General features: G+C 36.2%; 1 protein-coding gene across 4 annotated transcripts; it reads left to right on the forward strand.

The window, feature by feature from the left end:
* The first annotated feature begins 520 nt into the window (after positions 1–520).
* On the forward strand, positions 521–3,187 carry LOC121772319 (UDP-rhamnose/UDP-galactose transporter 6-like). 4 transcript variants are annotated; one of them, XM_042169363.1, is made up of 7 exons: positions 521–704; positions 1,181–1,262; positions 1,619–1,754; positions 1,875–2,059; positions 2,141–2,341; positions 2,418–2,579; positions 2,656–3,187. In XM_042169363.1, exons 3-7 carry the CDS (start codon positions 1,625–1,627, stop codon positions 2,977–2,979), a joined length of 1,002 nt encoding a protein of 333 aa, XP_042025297.1. In that variant the 5' UTR covers positions 521–704; positions 1,181–1,262; positions 1,619–1,624; the 3' UTR covers positions 2,980–3,187. The 4 variants fall into 4 exon arrangements, with proteins under 4 accessions (XP_042025297.1, XP_042025294.1, XP_042025296.1 ...); XM_042169360.1 differs by having other exon boundaries at positions 1,195–1,262; XM_042169362.1 differs by lacking the exon at positions 521–704 and adding an exon at positions 711–847.
* Positions 3,188–15,227: the final 12,040 nt, after the last annotated feature.

Here is a 15,227-nt window from a genome sequence, read left to right on the forward strand (position 1 = left end):
ATTATTTAAAGCATATATTTAAAAAAAATAAAATATAAGTTCTCAATTATTCTTAAAATTTATTCAAATGAGCATTTGTGCCGCTCATATGATTATTTAATCATCTTATCCCTAATTTATTCTTGAATTTAGATGTATAAGTGTAACAATATAAAAGATTAAGAATTTTAACTTAAAAATTAGAAATAGACGAAGACAAAGAATCAAAGATTACATGGCTTGCTCTCAATTCTCAACAAAATTAAATAATAAAAAAAAAGTTTCAAGTTAGACTATTACATTCACCAAGAGTATTTTTAAAAAGCATCTAAAATATACAAATAATATTTAAAAAAAGAAGATTTTAAAAAAAATGTTTGGGTCGGGTACCCGCGGTGTCGGGTGCAGGATACCCGACTCGGATATTGGGTAATACCCGACTAACTGCGGGATGGGTATCGGGACTAACTTTTGGGCCAAAATCGGGTGCGGTACCCGTTTCGACCTCCCTAGTTTGCAGTTAGCTCATGTATATGCTGTGAATGAACGCACCAAAAAAACAAAACAAAATGAAGAAAAATCAATCTTTCCCAAATCAAAATCCAAAGCCGGCAGTCACGACCCATGTTAGAATAATCGTTGAAAGAGAGAGATGACTAGTTGACAAGACGGCTCGAATTCTTCCTCAAATTCCAAGTTTTTCCATAATATCTCCACTGATTTCTGTAAATATACTCGTTTATCAGCTCTTTTTTGAATCCCCAATCATATGCACAAGCAAATTCAGTTCCTAAAATTATTGTCAACTTCCATTTTAGTTCTGGATTTTCTGAGTTAGGAGATAAAGATCAAATTTTGACCTTTTCTGGTAGTAGTGATGCTGTTTGTTTTGGCTAAGAACTGGTTTTTGCACTGTTTTATTGTTGATTGAGTTGAAATTTCAAAAAAAAATTTATTGTAGCAAGCATCTATTTCATTCTTTCTCGTTTAAAAGCACTGTTTTATCTGTTTATAGTCTGATTTGAATCTTTGCTTGATGTATTAATTGCTTGAATTCCTCAAAAAATTGTGATGGTGGTTGGGAATTGAGGAATCCATCCCTCTCTCTTTTGGATTTGATGAGCAGGCTTACAATTTAGTGATTGTGTGTGTGTGTGTGTTTTCAAGAATTGATGTTTTACTATGGATTGAATTGAAATAGTTTTGCTTGGACAGGTGCAGGGGTAAAGGGACTGATGCAGTGCAGCTTCTTCTAGCAAATAGCTTATCTGTTTGAAATTGTGGCAAGTATTTCTCCCTCAAATAAATGCATTATGTAATCTATTTTTAGTCAAAAAAAATGAAATTTTGCTTGATGTATTGATGCTTGAATGCTACATTAATGAAGTCTCTCATGGTTATGAATTAGTAGCATCTGATAAAATCTCACAGAAATTGGCTTTGAAGACTGAGTTGTAGAGAATTTATGACTTCATATTGTTATTGTAACTTCATTTATAACTAACTAATGCTACATTATACATTTGTTTGAGAATTTCCTTTTCTGATTGAAATGAGCTCGATTTAGATAAACCAAAGAAACATTATCAAATCCCTTCCTTCAATCTGATTTTATGGAAATTTTGTTTTCTTGAAACAGAAGAGAATGTCTCCAAAAAGCAAGGAGGAAAACAAGGTAGCTCTTGATTTGGCTGCTTGGTTGTTCAACATTGTCACCTCAGTTGGAATCATCATTGTCAATAAAACCTTGATGGCTTCCTATGGTTTCACTTTCGGTATGTTAGTCTAGCCCTCTAAACATATTCTCGAACGAGAAAAAGGCCCGTCTCAACATTACCATACTTGTCTTTTAATGGGAGAGAAAGATTGCTTAAAATCAGCCTATTATTTTGTAGCTACAACTTTAACTGGCCTGCATTTTGCTGCCACGACCGTGATGACTCTAATCCTCAAACGGCATGGATACATCCAGAGCTCGACTCTCCCAGTGTCGGATCTTGTGAAGTTCGTCTTGTTTGCGAATTTCTCTATCGTTGGGATGAATGTGAGCTTGATGTGGAACTCAGTCGGATTCTATCAGGTCAGTCTCCTCAATTCTGAGCCATTTGTTGGCATTGATATATATTTATGTTTCCTAATCTCGTGTTTTGGCTTCTATCAGATCGCGAAGCTGAGCATGATCCCTGTCTCGTGCCTCCTCGAAGTCGTGCTGGACAGAGTGAGGTACTCGAGGGACACCAAGCTGAGCATTGTGGTCGTTCTGTTGGGCGTGGCGATCTGTACAGTCAGCGACGTGAGTGTTAATGCTAAGGGGTTCGTCGCTGCTGTCATCGCCGTTTGGAGCACTTCTCTGCAGCAGTATGTAAGTCATGTTTCAACAAATCTTTGAAATGAATCATGAAATTGTGTTTTATACATTTCTCACAATTCTGTTGCAGTTTGTTCATTATCTTCAACGGAAGCACTCCATTGGTTCGTTCAACTTGTTAGGCCACACGGCACCACCCCAGGCTGCATCGTTGCTGCTGGTCGGGCCCTTCATGGACTACTGGCTGACGAGCAAGAGGGTAGACGCGTACAACTACACCTTCTCATCAACTGTGAGCATGTTAAAAAAGAACGCGAGTCCTATAGCATGATTTCGTATAATTATTCACTCTTTTTTCGAATCTACAGATGTTTGTTGGAATGTCTTGTGCCATTGCAATAGGAACCAATCTAAGCCAGTTCATCTGCATAGGAAGATTCACAGCCGTTTCGTTCCAAGTGCTCGGGCACATGAAAACCATCCTCGTGCTAACGCTAGGCTTCCTTTTCTTCGGGCGAGAGGGGCTCAACCTACATGTGGTTGTCGGGATGGTGATTGCAGTGGTTGGGATGGTATGGTACGGTCATGCCTCGTCTCAGCCAGGTGGGAAGGAACGGGTCTCGTCTAGCAACAAACTAGACGAGGAAGCAGTCGCACTGGTGAAATCAAACGAGGCGGAGGGGAAGGTCTAGCCGTGGCAGAATGAGCTTGTGTGAGGTGAATTTTGGCACTAAATGGTAGAGATATATACATATAGGATTTGTCATTTGTTGATTGAACTCACTTGAAACTGATATAGTGTTTCAGGATAAGTGAGTCTAGATTGTCATTGCCAAGAATTTGCATATTCTACAATGGCTTTCAATTAAAAGAAATAGATAAATTCCTTATGAAGCTAAATGAAGTTATGAAGGAAAAGGACTGGCTAGATTCAGGTCGGGTCGGGTATCTACAGCGGCTTTCAATTAAACGAAATAGATTAATTTCTTAGGAAGTTAATCGAAGTTATGAAGGAAAGGACTGGCTAGATTCAGGTCGGGTCAGGTATCTACAGGCTTTCAATTAAACGAAATAGATAAATTTCTTAGGAAGTTAATCGAAGTTATGAAGGACTGGCCAAGACAATAGGGTCGGGTCGGGTACTCGATTCGGGGAAAAATCAGATATTTGATCCCAAATTTCCCTAAATGTAGGTATCTGATATCCCCGGTCGTTTTTTCAGTATCTGAACAGGGTATCCTAATACCACCTTTTATTAAAAAAAAATAAAAGATAAAATAATATCGTATATTTAATTTTTATTTTCTAATATAATTGTTAGAAAATTTAAATTTAAACCAAATGTTTAAATATAATATACTAGACTGACACTCGAATGTGTGTCATTTTAATGCTCCGATACCGTCTTACTAACATGTTTACCACATAAGTCGAAACATGTAGTCGGATACTGACCGTGTTTGACTCCGATTGGATACGAACACACTTAGACAACCCTATTTGAAGATTACTCTTTTGCTAAAATATATGTACTATACAATATTTTTGAGATTAATGTTTGTAATCTTAACATTATGGATTCGAACGATGATTAATAATCAACTAAAATTGGGTCTCCTAAATCACACCATCAAATACACAGGAAATGTACTACTACTATATCATTATTCTTCAAAGCAATTTCGTTAAACCATATATGTATATATATCATGTATTGAATTCATGACAATCAAATTCAAAAATTGTACTACTGTGAAATCCGTAAATGGGGGTTGGTTTTAATTCCATGTTATTGAATACAGAAATCTACTGTGGTGGATTTATATTTGTAGCAGGCAATTATTGAATGAAAGACTTGAAAAGATATTGAATTAAAATGATTTTCCATAAATGTGGGGGTGAGGAGTTAGCATAGAACAATGATTTTGTTGAAGAAATGACAAGATGCTGCTGTAGAGACAGCTGCATTTTGGAGCCCACTATTTGTTTCCATGCTCCAACCAAATTCCACCTTCCGAAATTGGATTTTTCACCCTCCTTTACCCATTCCCATATATATATTAGATATTTGTGTTGTTAATAAAATGTTTAAGAAGGTATTACATTATACTTCATTCGTCCCAAAAGAATATACACGTTGGATTCAACACGAGTTTATTGTAAAATTGGTAAAGTAAGAGAGACGTAGAGAGAAAAAGTAATTAAAGTATTGTGAGTGGAAAATGAGTCTCATCTTACTAGAGAAAAGAGTTTCCAGAATTAGAAAGTGTAAAGTGCATATTCTTGTGAGATGTATTAAAAAAGGAAAGAGTTGATATTCTTGTGGGACGGATGGAGTATGATTTTAAGAATATTATTTTTTTAATTGTGACTGAAAAATAATCCAATAAGCAATGCCTCCCTCTCTCCAAATAGAGTAGTATACCCCATCCATTAAAAATAGACCAAATTTGCAATTTTGGAATGTCCCTTAAAAATAAATTAATTTTATTTAAGTCTCATTCTCTACTAAAAATACTTCAATCATTTTTTCTTTTTTTTATTACTTTATTGATTATGCATTAAAATCCGTATTGTGGTCTATTTTTAGGGTTGGGGAGTATAATTTAGTGGGTCATTGATTTTTATTCTTTGAATAGTTTTTTGTACTTTGGGCTATAGTGCGTTTGTACTTTGGGCTTTTAGGTTCTAAAGAGAGGGCCATCATGAAATTTGTCCCACGAATAGTATTACAAAATAAACAAGCACTTATTTAATCACATGGCCTCACTAATTATGATTAATGATTCTATAATCATTATCAACTTAATTACACTATCATTTAAAACAAATGTATATTATATTGCCACTCCATCTTTAATTATCCTTGCCACTCCTTCACCTCATTGCCTACCACCCCACAAACACTTTCCTTAATCTTAGGATCAATTCAATATACAATATTCATGTCATTAAAAACTAAATCAATTGACAGGATTAGTTTTTGTCTCATTTTTTGTTTGGGATATGGCAATTATAATGGTCAACCAAGACACATATTATCATCTTTTTATTCAAACACGTTTAAATCTAACCAATATACACATATTCACATTATAAGGAAGAATCTTTTAATATTGAAATTCGAAAATATTATACTGATATTCACAAGAGTGTTGTTACAAACTGTAACAGTATTACTTTATTAGTTTAAATAATCAAATAAAACCATGAAATATGGTTAAATTTTGATTTGTCCATCACTTTTTAAACATTAAATTATAAGTACTATGTAGTTCGCAAAGTTTGCAACGCAATTTTTTTCATTTATCTCATTTCAGATAGAAATATGCGATGACGTGACAGATAATTTTGAATGTATCATAACATTTTCAATTCCTAACTTAGTCATAACATTTTATTGTGTTTATAATCGACTACCACATGCATCATAGCATATTTCACCAAAAAAGTGGCGGATGGAATAATTGCAAAAATTACAAAGTCTGTGACTTATAATTCAATTTTATAAAGTGTGCAATGAACCCGAATTTGACTATACACATAATTTATTTTACAATTTACCTTTTATTTCTCCGTACATAATATTTACCTAATAGAGATCAATTTATACTCATAGATTGTGATGTACTACTATATATGTGTTAATCTATAATCAATTAAGATAACATCTACGCAAGCATATATACAACTGAAATTGCTCACTATTTTAGGAAACGTGGACTCCACATCATCATTGTAATTTTCCCTGTACAAAACAGGAAAAAAATCATGGAAAAAACAAAAGCTTTGTATAAGAAAAAGTATGATAAAAAGATAATGAAAAAAATAATTGAGACTTCTTCCACTTTTAAGATATTCAGTGCCTAATTATTCAAAAATGAATGTGAGGAGGTCATAAAAGTTTGGGGAACTTTGAATGTTGATGTCTACTATGTGGGTCCTAAATAAATAATAAGAATTTATTTTAATGTTTGGTGGGGGATAGCCATAGATGATGAAAAAGAGTTCAATTCTTGAAAAGTAGTACTTGAGTAAACTTTTATTAACTTCATTATTGAATTATCAAGGAATTAGAATGGACATTTATAATGTTGTAAATTACTTGAGTAAACTTTTATTAACTCCATTATTGAATTGTCAAGGAATTAGAATGGACATTTTTAATGTTGTAAATTACTGATATTGTGGAAATAGTATTGCTTGCATGTATCTAAGTTCTATGAGAATCGATACAATTACGTGTGGTTAATTAATTTGATTATCTACGTAGCTTTTAATACTTGCAAGAAACTATAACTGAAACGTGGGGATATTGTTAAAGTGCAACAAATTTCGAAAAATGATGTGATGTTTGGAAATATAATGTTGAAATGTCAAATTAGAATTTAACATCACACATTTTTTTAATATATATTCACATCACATATATACTTTAGTTTAAAACTTACTAATTAAAGTTTAGTTCATAAAACTTACTAATTCCGTCCAAAAAAAAGAAATAATTGTAAATAGCACATATTTTAATGCGTACCTAGTAAAATAAGAGAGAATGAGAAAAGATGATGAAAGTAGTTTTAGTGGATTGTTGAATCCATTTTTAGAATAGCTTATAGGGTTAGTATATGTTTAAAAGTTTTCATATTTAAAATTAGTCTAATTATAGTGGATGGTTCAAAAGGGTAAAATTAGTCTCTTTTTTTTGTAGACGGATGCAGTATTATTTAATACTTTTTTTGCTGAGTCATTTTTTTATTTAGAAAAAGCTTTTTTCTCTCTTATATTTTATTTTCTCTTTCTCTCTCATACTTTATTTCATCTTTTACTTTATTCTCTCTCTACTTTAACTTTTAACACATCAATTTCTTAAATCTCGTTGCAAAAGACATCTACTACCTTGGGACGGAGAGAGTATCTTTTTCCAAAAGTTGTCAAGTTCAGAGACCTTATTTTTGTTATTCATAAAATAGATTTCAATTGACCAATTTTCTAAACACATCTTGAGGATATTATCAGACTGAACTCTCCCAACACAAGATTCATTGCAATAACAATACTAGGACCACTTAGACATTAATGATCACTAACCTATCCCTTAAGATTCAATACTCTCACCCTTTAATAAGTCAAAGTACTAGGTTTCAACTAATATCGTATGCTCAATGTTATATTAACAATGGTTAAGAAATGATAATCACTAAGACATCATGTTTCCTTAAATATCCAAGAAATACTTATATCACTGTTAGATCCATTCAGTGATACACCACACCATTGTCGTTCATTTTCTTAGGTAAGGAAATTTTCGAACCGACGTCGTAACTCTTCACGACAGGTAGTCAAAGCTTATATAGGTCGTGAAATTCTTTTCTTTTTACAAGAACCGACTAAGTTATCGATTATGAACGCCACTCATAATTAATCTACCATGCAGAAGACTTAGATTTGTTCGCTTCTTATCTATTTAAATATAAATCAAAATAGCTTATACATGTATAAGCGAAACACCATTTTAAGTATTCAAAATATGCTTTACAAAATATAAACTCTAAAGGATCCCTTATTAATCTGATTTTCTTATACTCCTTTAATATGTTGGAAACGTATTTGGTCAATGGACTTTGACCAATAATAAATGTGACGAGACATTTAATTTTGTAAAATTAAATGCAATAGCGACGATCTACTTTCGGAATAGATGACCGTGGTATATTCATTTTCTCTAAACCGATTCCCGGTGAGTGAGAAATTAAGAATTAAAGTTTGTCACAGTTGTGAGCTATAAAGGAGTTATGAGATAAAACTAATGGATTAATTAAAAGTGTTAATTATCACACATTGGTGGAGAGAACCTTGTTAAACATGTATTCAACAAGATGAATTGTTACATGTAATAATTATAGTGGACAAAGGTGGGCTATAGAGCCCACACGCGCGCGCCGCCCGCCCCGCCGCGAGCCGCGTCAGTATGACGCGGTAAAGCCAACGTGGCTGACACGTGATGAAGTCCACATCGTGAATGAACCTAGACGCGCAGTGTGTCCCGATACGTTCGTCCAGGATCAGCCTCTCCAGCTCCCGTAACGGCTTGTAACCCCCGACGGTTACAGTCAAGCCATCATGACACTCATAATGAGTGTTGACTCCATCAATTCAAATGAGTGGACTTGGCCTATAAATAGGCATGCATCTCTTGCATTCCCTACACAACCACAAGCAAACTTAGCATATCATTTGCATAGCTCTCTCTCTCTCTTTGCATAGTCTTCTGTCGAAGCTCTGCCCTAGCCATTATCTAGTTCGTCGGAGCTTGTTCTGTTTGCGATGCTGCAACGAACAAGACAGTCGTTTTATCTTTGGGGACGACACGCCAATCCGATAGCACTACCAGACGTATCTCGTCTTGCGGAAAGAGGACTCCTCGACTCGACTTACATCTTTACGGTTTATTGTTTCGAATTATTTTTTGTAATTTCAATTCAGTTTATTTCCGTTTAATTTCTCCATTCTTCATTGGGTTGTATGACGCCCGGTTAGTGTATCTTTGTATCATAGTTAAACTAAAACCAACATAATATTTATGTATTTATTTAATCTTTCACTAAAATATCTCTCCTTGAATTGTAATTTTTTTTCATGTACATTTTTGGATGCAAACCTCTCTACAAGCAACGTCGCCGCAGCCCTTACATCTCTGCACAATCGCACCCACAAATATATGTAAGCAGCACCGCAGTAGTGCAGTGTCTCTAAATCTCTATATCACAACACACACCAAAATGTCACATCTTATTTAAATCATGACTAGATAGTACTAGTACAAAATATAAAATTGGGCATTCTACTAATCAAGTTTAAATTTTATAGAAAAATTAAATTTTAGCTAAGAATAATGTTATTTTCCACCAATGCGAGTAAAAAATTTTATGCTTGGTCAATGTAAGGAATATAAATGGGATGAAATAGTGTAGCGTGGGTATTTGTAGAGTGTGTGGTGTGTATAGTGTGTGCATAGCGTGCGAAGTGTGTGTTCACAATGTGTGCGTAGTGTGGATTTTTTTAATAATTAAAATTTCTTAAATTTTAATTTTATTAATAAAAATTTAAAAATTATTAAATTGAGTGATATTGAATTTATATATAAAATAATACCTTTTTTTCAAAAAATTAACTCATATATTAAGGAGGAAATTACAAATAAACTCTTATACTATAGAAAGGAGGAAATTGCAACTGATACCAAGAAGGCTCGAACTCGGCACCTCATACAATCATGTCTAAGCTCATTGTTGCTAGGACAAAGGCTCTGGACAAATAATACTTATGTAGAAAATTTTGTTAAAATTTAAATTAAGAAAAAAGGAAAATGGGAATGGAATGGCCATTCCTTAGGTAAATGAATGGAATGACTATTCCTATGTGGAATGGAATGGTCATTCCAAATAGAATGGTGATACCTAAGAAAAAAATTTACCAAGCAAGGAATGGAACGGAGGTAGGCAACATACCAAGTAGGGCCTAAGGGTGCGTTGGGGTGTCAACTAATTTTAAAGTAAAAACGTATCACCAACCACGTGTTGTCATACGACATGTAGCATGCAAAATTATAAATGCTACAATCAGGGCGGACCTATGTTTAATTAGGATGGGGCTAAAGCCCTTACTAAAATTATTTTTTAACCATTTTTCTTTTATAAATTTTTAAAATTAATCCAAGTTCAAATTATTATGTAAAAACCCTTATAACAAATCTAAAACACCTAAAAATATACTTTAAAATAAAATTAAGAAATCACATCATTTATCGTTATTTATTTCTACGTCCGCCCCTGGGAATGTAATATAGATTAATAGGCGTTGAAGATTAATTTCCACATATTACATTCAACTTTTAACTATAGGCGGATTGCACTATAGATTGTTTAGTTTTCCGTTATAGAAAATTTTGTCTACAATGCAAAAGACACTTACTACAATGCAATTTATCTATATTTATAATGCAAATTAAATGATCTATGTCTACGGTGCAAAAATTAAACAATCTATAATGTAATCCGTCTATGTTTAAAATGCAAGAAATTCATCTATAATGCTTCTTAATGTATATTGCATTGTAACTTTTGTAATTTTGTATGTTAAATGTCATGTGGTCGCACGAGATTGATGATAGTAACTTTAAAATTGACGTGGTCCCTATAAATATATCTATATTATTTTTCTTCTTGTTAACGTGATAAACAAAATTTCGGAATACAGTAGTTTTTCGTATTATTGGTGAACCATTTTGTACGAAATAGTCCTAAAAAGCAGCCTATAGTAGAAAATGGAATTGCCTATAATATTGTAAAGTGCAATATGAAATGGGGCAGAGAAAAAAACATGTGAAACTTTTTTTAATTAGTTTATTATTTCTAAACTTGATTTTTCAATTTGTTTAACAAGTTATTTCTACACTGGTTCACCTCAAGAATATTAATTCAACAATGTATTCTGATTTAAAAAAAAATAGTAATTAGGAATAGATATGGGTGTCCAATAGATAGTCTGATCTCATTTCATATCTATGCACTGACGATGTTGGTTGGATCCTTCCCACTCGGAAATATTTATTTGTATTTTTTGTTCGGTTCTTATTTAGTCTGTATATTTCTAATGGCATTATTTAATTATCATGAAGCAAAAAACTTATGTATAGTAAAAATCTGACATCTGATATTTTTGTACTAATAATTGTCTCTTCATGTTATTGTGATTCTAGATGTTAAAAATTAATTAATTTTAGACAATATTAATAATCATTTATATTTTTGATGACGCTCCATTCGTCCATAACTAATGGTTATGTTTTTTTTATTTGAGCCGACGACTATAACAAGAAGTAATCTTTTATTTTTAGGAAAATTTATTGCTTTATTGAGGTTAAACTTATTTTCTATTATTAGTATTTTAATATATTTTCTTATATGTGATTCATTGAAAAATGAAATACTATAACAACTGCTATATTTCATTTTCAAAATATTGGAAGTGGTATTTTAGTAATTTGAGATTGGTGTTGCTAGATTTACTGCAATATTGAAGAGCTGGCCCGGCCCGGGTACAATTCAAATGCATATTTTTTGCTATTTTTGTCCTTGAAAAGTAGATAGTGAAATAACTGTTCAATCTTTTTTGTCTTAACGTAATCGACGGTGAAGATTGTGCGCTCGTGGGCCCGTGAATGAATGCTTGCGACGTACTACTAAATAATTGACCACTGCGCGTGTATTCTATTCTTAATTTTTTGATAGTGATTCCAATACTAGATGTTAATTTTAATGTATTACATAAATAATGTAATAATCTTATCATTTTTTATTTATTTTAGAGATTTATGATTTGACTCGTCCATAATAGTCATAAAAATTTTGCTTATTAGGTTAATTGAACAATTTATTAGGTAAATAATACTCCCTCCGTCCCGGACTACTTGCACTTATTTCCTTTCTGGGCGTCCCAAGTTATTTGCACTTGATGGGGTACGGACTAAACAAGCCCAACAGCACCAACGGCCCATCAGCCCAAAGCCCAAGGAAGAGTATGAGTTCGGCATTACCAAAGAGTTCGGCCTCAGCCTACAGCTCGGTAAAAGCCAACCAATCAAGCTCTGCTCTCAAGTCGGCATCAAGCTCCCAGATCGGCAACCAAAGCAGTTCGGTCTCAGTAAGAGTTCGGCCTCAGCCTACAGCTCGGCAAAAGCCAACCAATCAAGCTCTGCTCTCAGGTCGGCATCAAGCTCTACTCTCAGATCGGCAACCAAAGCAGTTCGGTCTCAGTATTCGACCGAACAAGGAGTTAGTGGACCCATGCAGGATTTCCACAACTTCCAACACACCCACTACCACGTGGTGTCAACTCAGGCCACGATCGTAGGCCGTCACCTACGCTACATCCACGATCTTAGGCCACGATCTCCACGACATCCACTACCTAATAAATGGTGCTGCATGCCACGATCTTGGTCCTTTATATAAATAGAACTTAGATCTGGTAGAAGAAGGTTAAGCTCTCTAGAGATAAAACACCATATAGCAAGTTTGTATTTGTAAGCTGTAGAAAACAGATCAAGCAATACAACTCTGCCCTCTTTTCTTCCCGTGGACGTAGATTTACTTCAGTAAATCGAACCACGTAAATTCTCTGTGTCGTGATCTGTATTTTCCTGCATTCACTAACATCAGAAATTCGCGGATTCATCACTGGCGCCGTCTGTGGGAAACAGAGAACCAAATTTGTGATAAGCGAATTTTTGACCCTTTTTCCACTCCAAAAAAATGCATACCAGATCACACACTACCCGTAATACCGTTCGTGAAAACCATGAGGAAGCTAGTCCAGCCCGCAGGTCCGGAAAACAGCCTCGGGATACAGCTACTTCCAGTTTTCACGATGAAGGAACAAGCCGCTCAAAAGGTCCACACACCGAGTCTTCCCAGCAGCCTGATTTGAATGAGGCTGTCAAGCTGTTCTTGGCTGAGAAGCAGGATGAGTTCTTAGCCTTCCTGCAAAAGAGCCAAGAGCCGAAGACGAAAACGGTGGACTCTCCTTCCTCATCCAGACATGAAAGTCGCTACCGCAGTAGTGCCGTGTCTTCCAGGAAAAAGAATCCTCAACCCCGACATGTTCCTGTTCCTCCTCGGTACCGGAATCACAGGAGAACTCCATCTCCTCCATACCGAAGAGGTGTCGGGTTCGCCATGTACGGAGCATTGAAGACTCCGTTCTCGGCCGATATCACCCGAACTTCCTTGCCACAGAACTACCGAACTCCGTCAATGACTTATGACGGGTTGGTGGATCCTCATGACTTCCTGGGACGCTATCAGTATAATATGGCGAACCAGGGTCTCAATGAGGTCCATATGTGCAAGCTGTTCCCCGAGCTGCTCATCGGGAACGCCAGCAGGAGGTTTTTTCAGAAAGCGGAAGCCCGGATTACTTCGGCTCAGCTGCTTTCTATACGTCAAGGTCGCGACGAAAAGATCAGCGACTTCCTGACGAGATTCCATGAGGAATGCCTACAAGTAGATAATCTCAATGATCTACTTGTCATTTCGGCATTCCAAAATGGAATCCTGCCCGGAGCTCTCTACAGAAAGCTCGTGGAATGCAGTCCGCAAACAGCTCAAGAGATGTGGGACATTGCGGACAAGTTTTCTCGTGCCGATGAGGCAGACCGTCGAAAACGGTCTTTAGACAGCTCATCTAGAGAAGACAAAAAGAAGCCCGATCATAGCGATCAGAGGCTTCCTCGCCGAACACCTTCCCCACCAAAGGAGGGATAGCGGTCATCCGAGGTGATCGAAAAAGAGCAAGTGTGTTCGCAGATTGCGCTTAAAAGTGCCGAGCAATCAGTTCGGCACCATCAAGCATAGCAATCACAGCAGCCGGAGTCAGAGGCAGGCGAAATGACCGAAGTCACACCGGAGCCGAACTCGATGGTGTACGGCACTGAAGCCGTGATTCCGGTTGAGATCGGCATACCCAGTCCCCGAACTCAATTTCTCCTCAGAAATGAATGGTGACGGACTGAGAGCCGAACTAGATCTTGCCGAAGAAAGAAGAGAATTGGCCTGCATAAAAGCAGCCAAGTACAAGGAGCAAGTAGCCCGGTATTTTAACCAAAGGGTGAAAAAGCTGCAATTTCGAGTGGGAGATCTCGTCTTGAGAAACAACGAAGTAAGCCGAGCAGAAAAGCTGGGCGAACTCGAACCCACATGGGAAGGTCCATATCGGGTGTCAGAAGTCCTCGGCAAAGGGTCTTACAAATTGACTCGCGTGTCAGGAGCACAAGTACCCCGAACATGGTACGTTTCCAACCTCAAAAAGTTCCATTTGTAAGAGACAGTCCGGTCAGTCAGTCAGTCTTGAGTCCTGTTCGGTCAATGTGCTTTCTTTGGTTTGCTTGGTCTTTTTGTCTAGGTGCGTTTTGTCTATGTGCGTTTTGTCTGTCTATGTGCGTGTCGTCTCTTACAAATGTTACTGAGGTATCTTGTTCTTCGAAGGCTGATCCCCTTCTTAGAACATATACAAGCCAACGATTGTGAGTCAAAGCTTCTAAAGAGGATACAAGACCACAATTCAGCTTAAACAAGCAGTTCGTCTGAAACGAACTGCAATAAGCCAACGATTGTGAGTCAAAGCTTCTAAAGAGGATACAAGACCACAATTCAGCTTAACAAGCAGTCCGTCTGAAACGAACTGCAACAAGCCAACGACTGTGAGTCCAAGCTTCCAAGGAGGATACAAGACCACAATTCAGCTTAACAAGCACTTCGTCTGAAACGAACTGCAATAAGCCAACGATTGTGAGTCCAAGCTTCTCAGGAAGATACAAGACCACAATTCGGCTTAAGAAATAAGCACTTCGTCTGAAACGAACTGCAATAAGGGAAAGTCCGATCCACGCGATAAACCTCGCCGAATTAGGACGACCAAGTTCGGTCAAAGAAGTTTACCTCATAAGACCGAGGACGACCATGTCTAGTCAAAGAGGTTTACTGCATAAGACCACTTCGGTTAACTGGGAAAGTCCGATCCACGCGATAAAACTCGCCGAATTAGGACAAGGGAAAGTTCGATCCCGGCGACAAAAATCGCCAAATTAGAACCCAAACCAAGTCCGGTCAGAGATGTTTATTTCATCAGACCAAAGACGAGTCCGGTCAAAGATGTTTATTTCATCAGACCAAAGACGAGTCCGGTCAAAGATGTTTATTTCATCAGACCAAGGACCAAGTCCGGTCAAAGAAGTTTACTTCATAAGACCAAGGACCAAGTCCGGTCAAAGAAGTTTACTTCATAAGACCGAGGACAAGTACGATGAAATTTTTTCGCTAAGCTGTAAATACAGAGTGTTAGAAGCGAAAACAAAATTTCATTTTTCAAATCTTGTTCGGCA

Source organism: Salvia splendens, chromosome 16 (genome assembly GCF_004379255.2).
Source record: "Salvia splendens isolate huo1 chromosome 16, SspV2, whole genome shotgun sequence".
NCBI classification, from domain to species: Eukaryota; Viridiplantae; Streptophyta; class Magnoliopsida; order Lamiales; family Lamiaceae; genus Salvia; species Salvia splendens.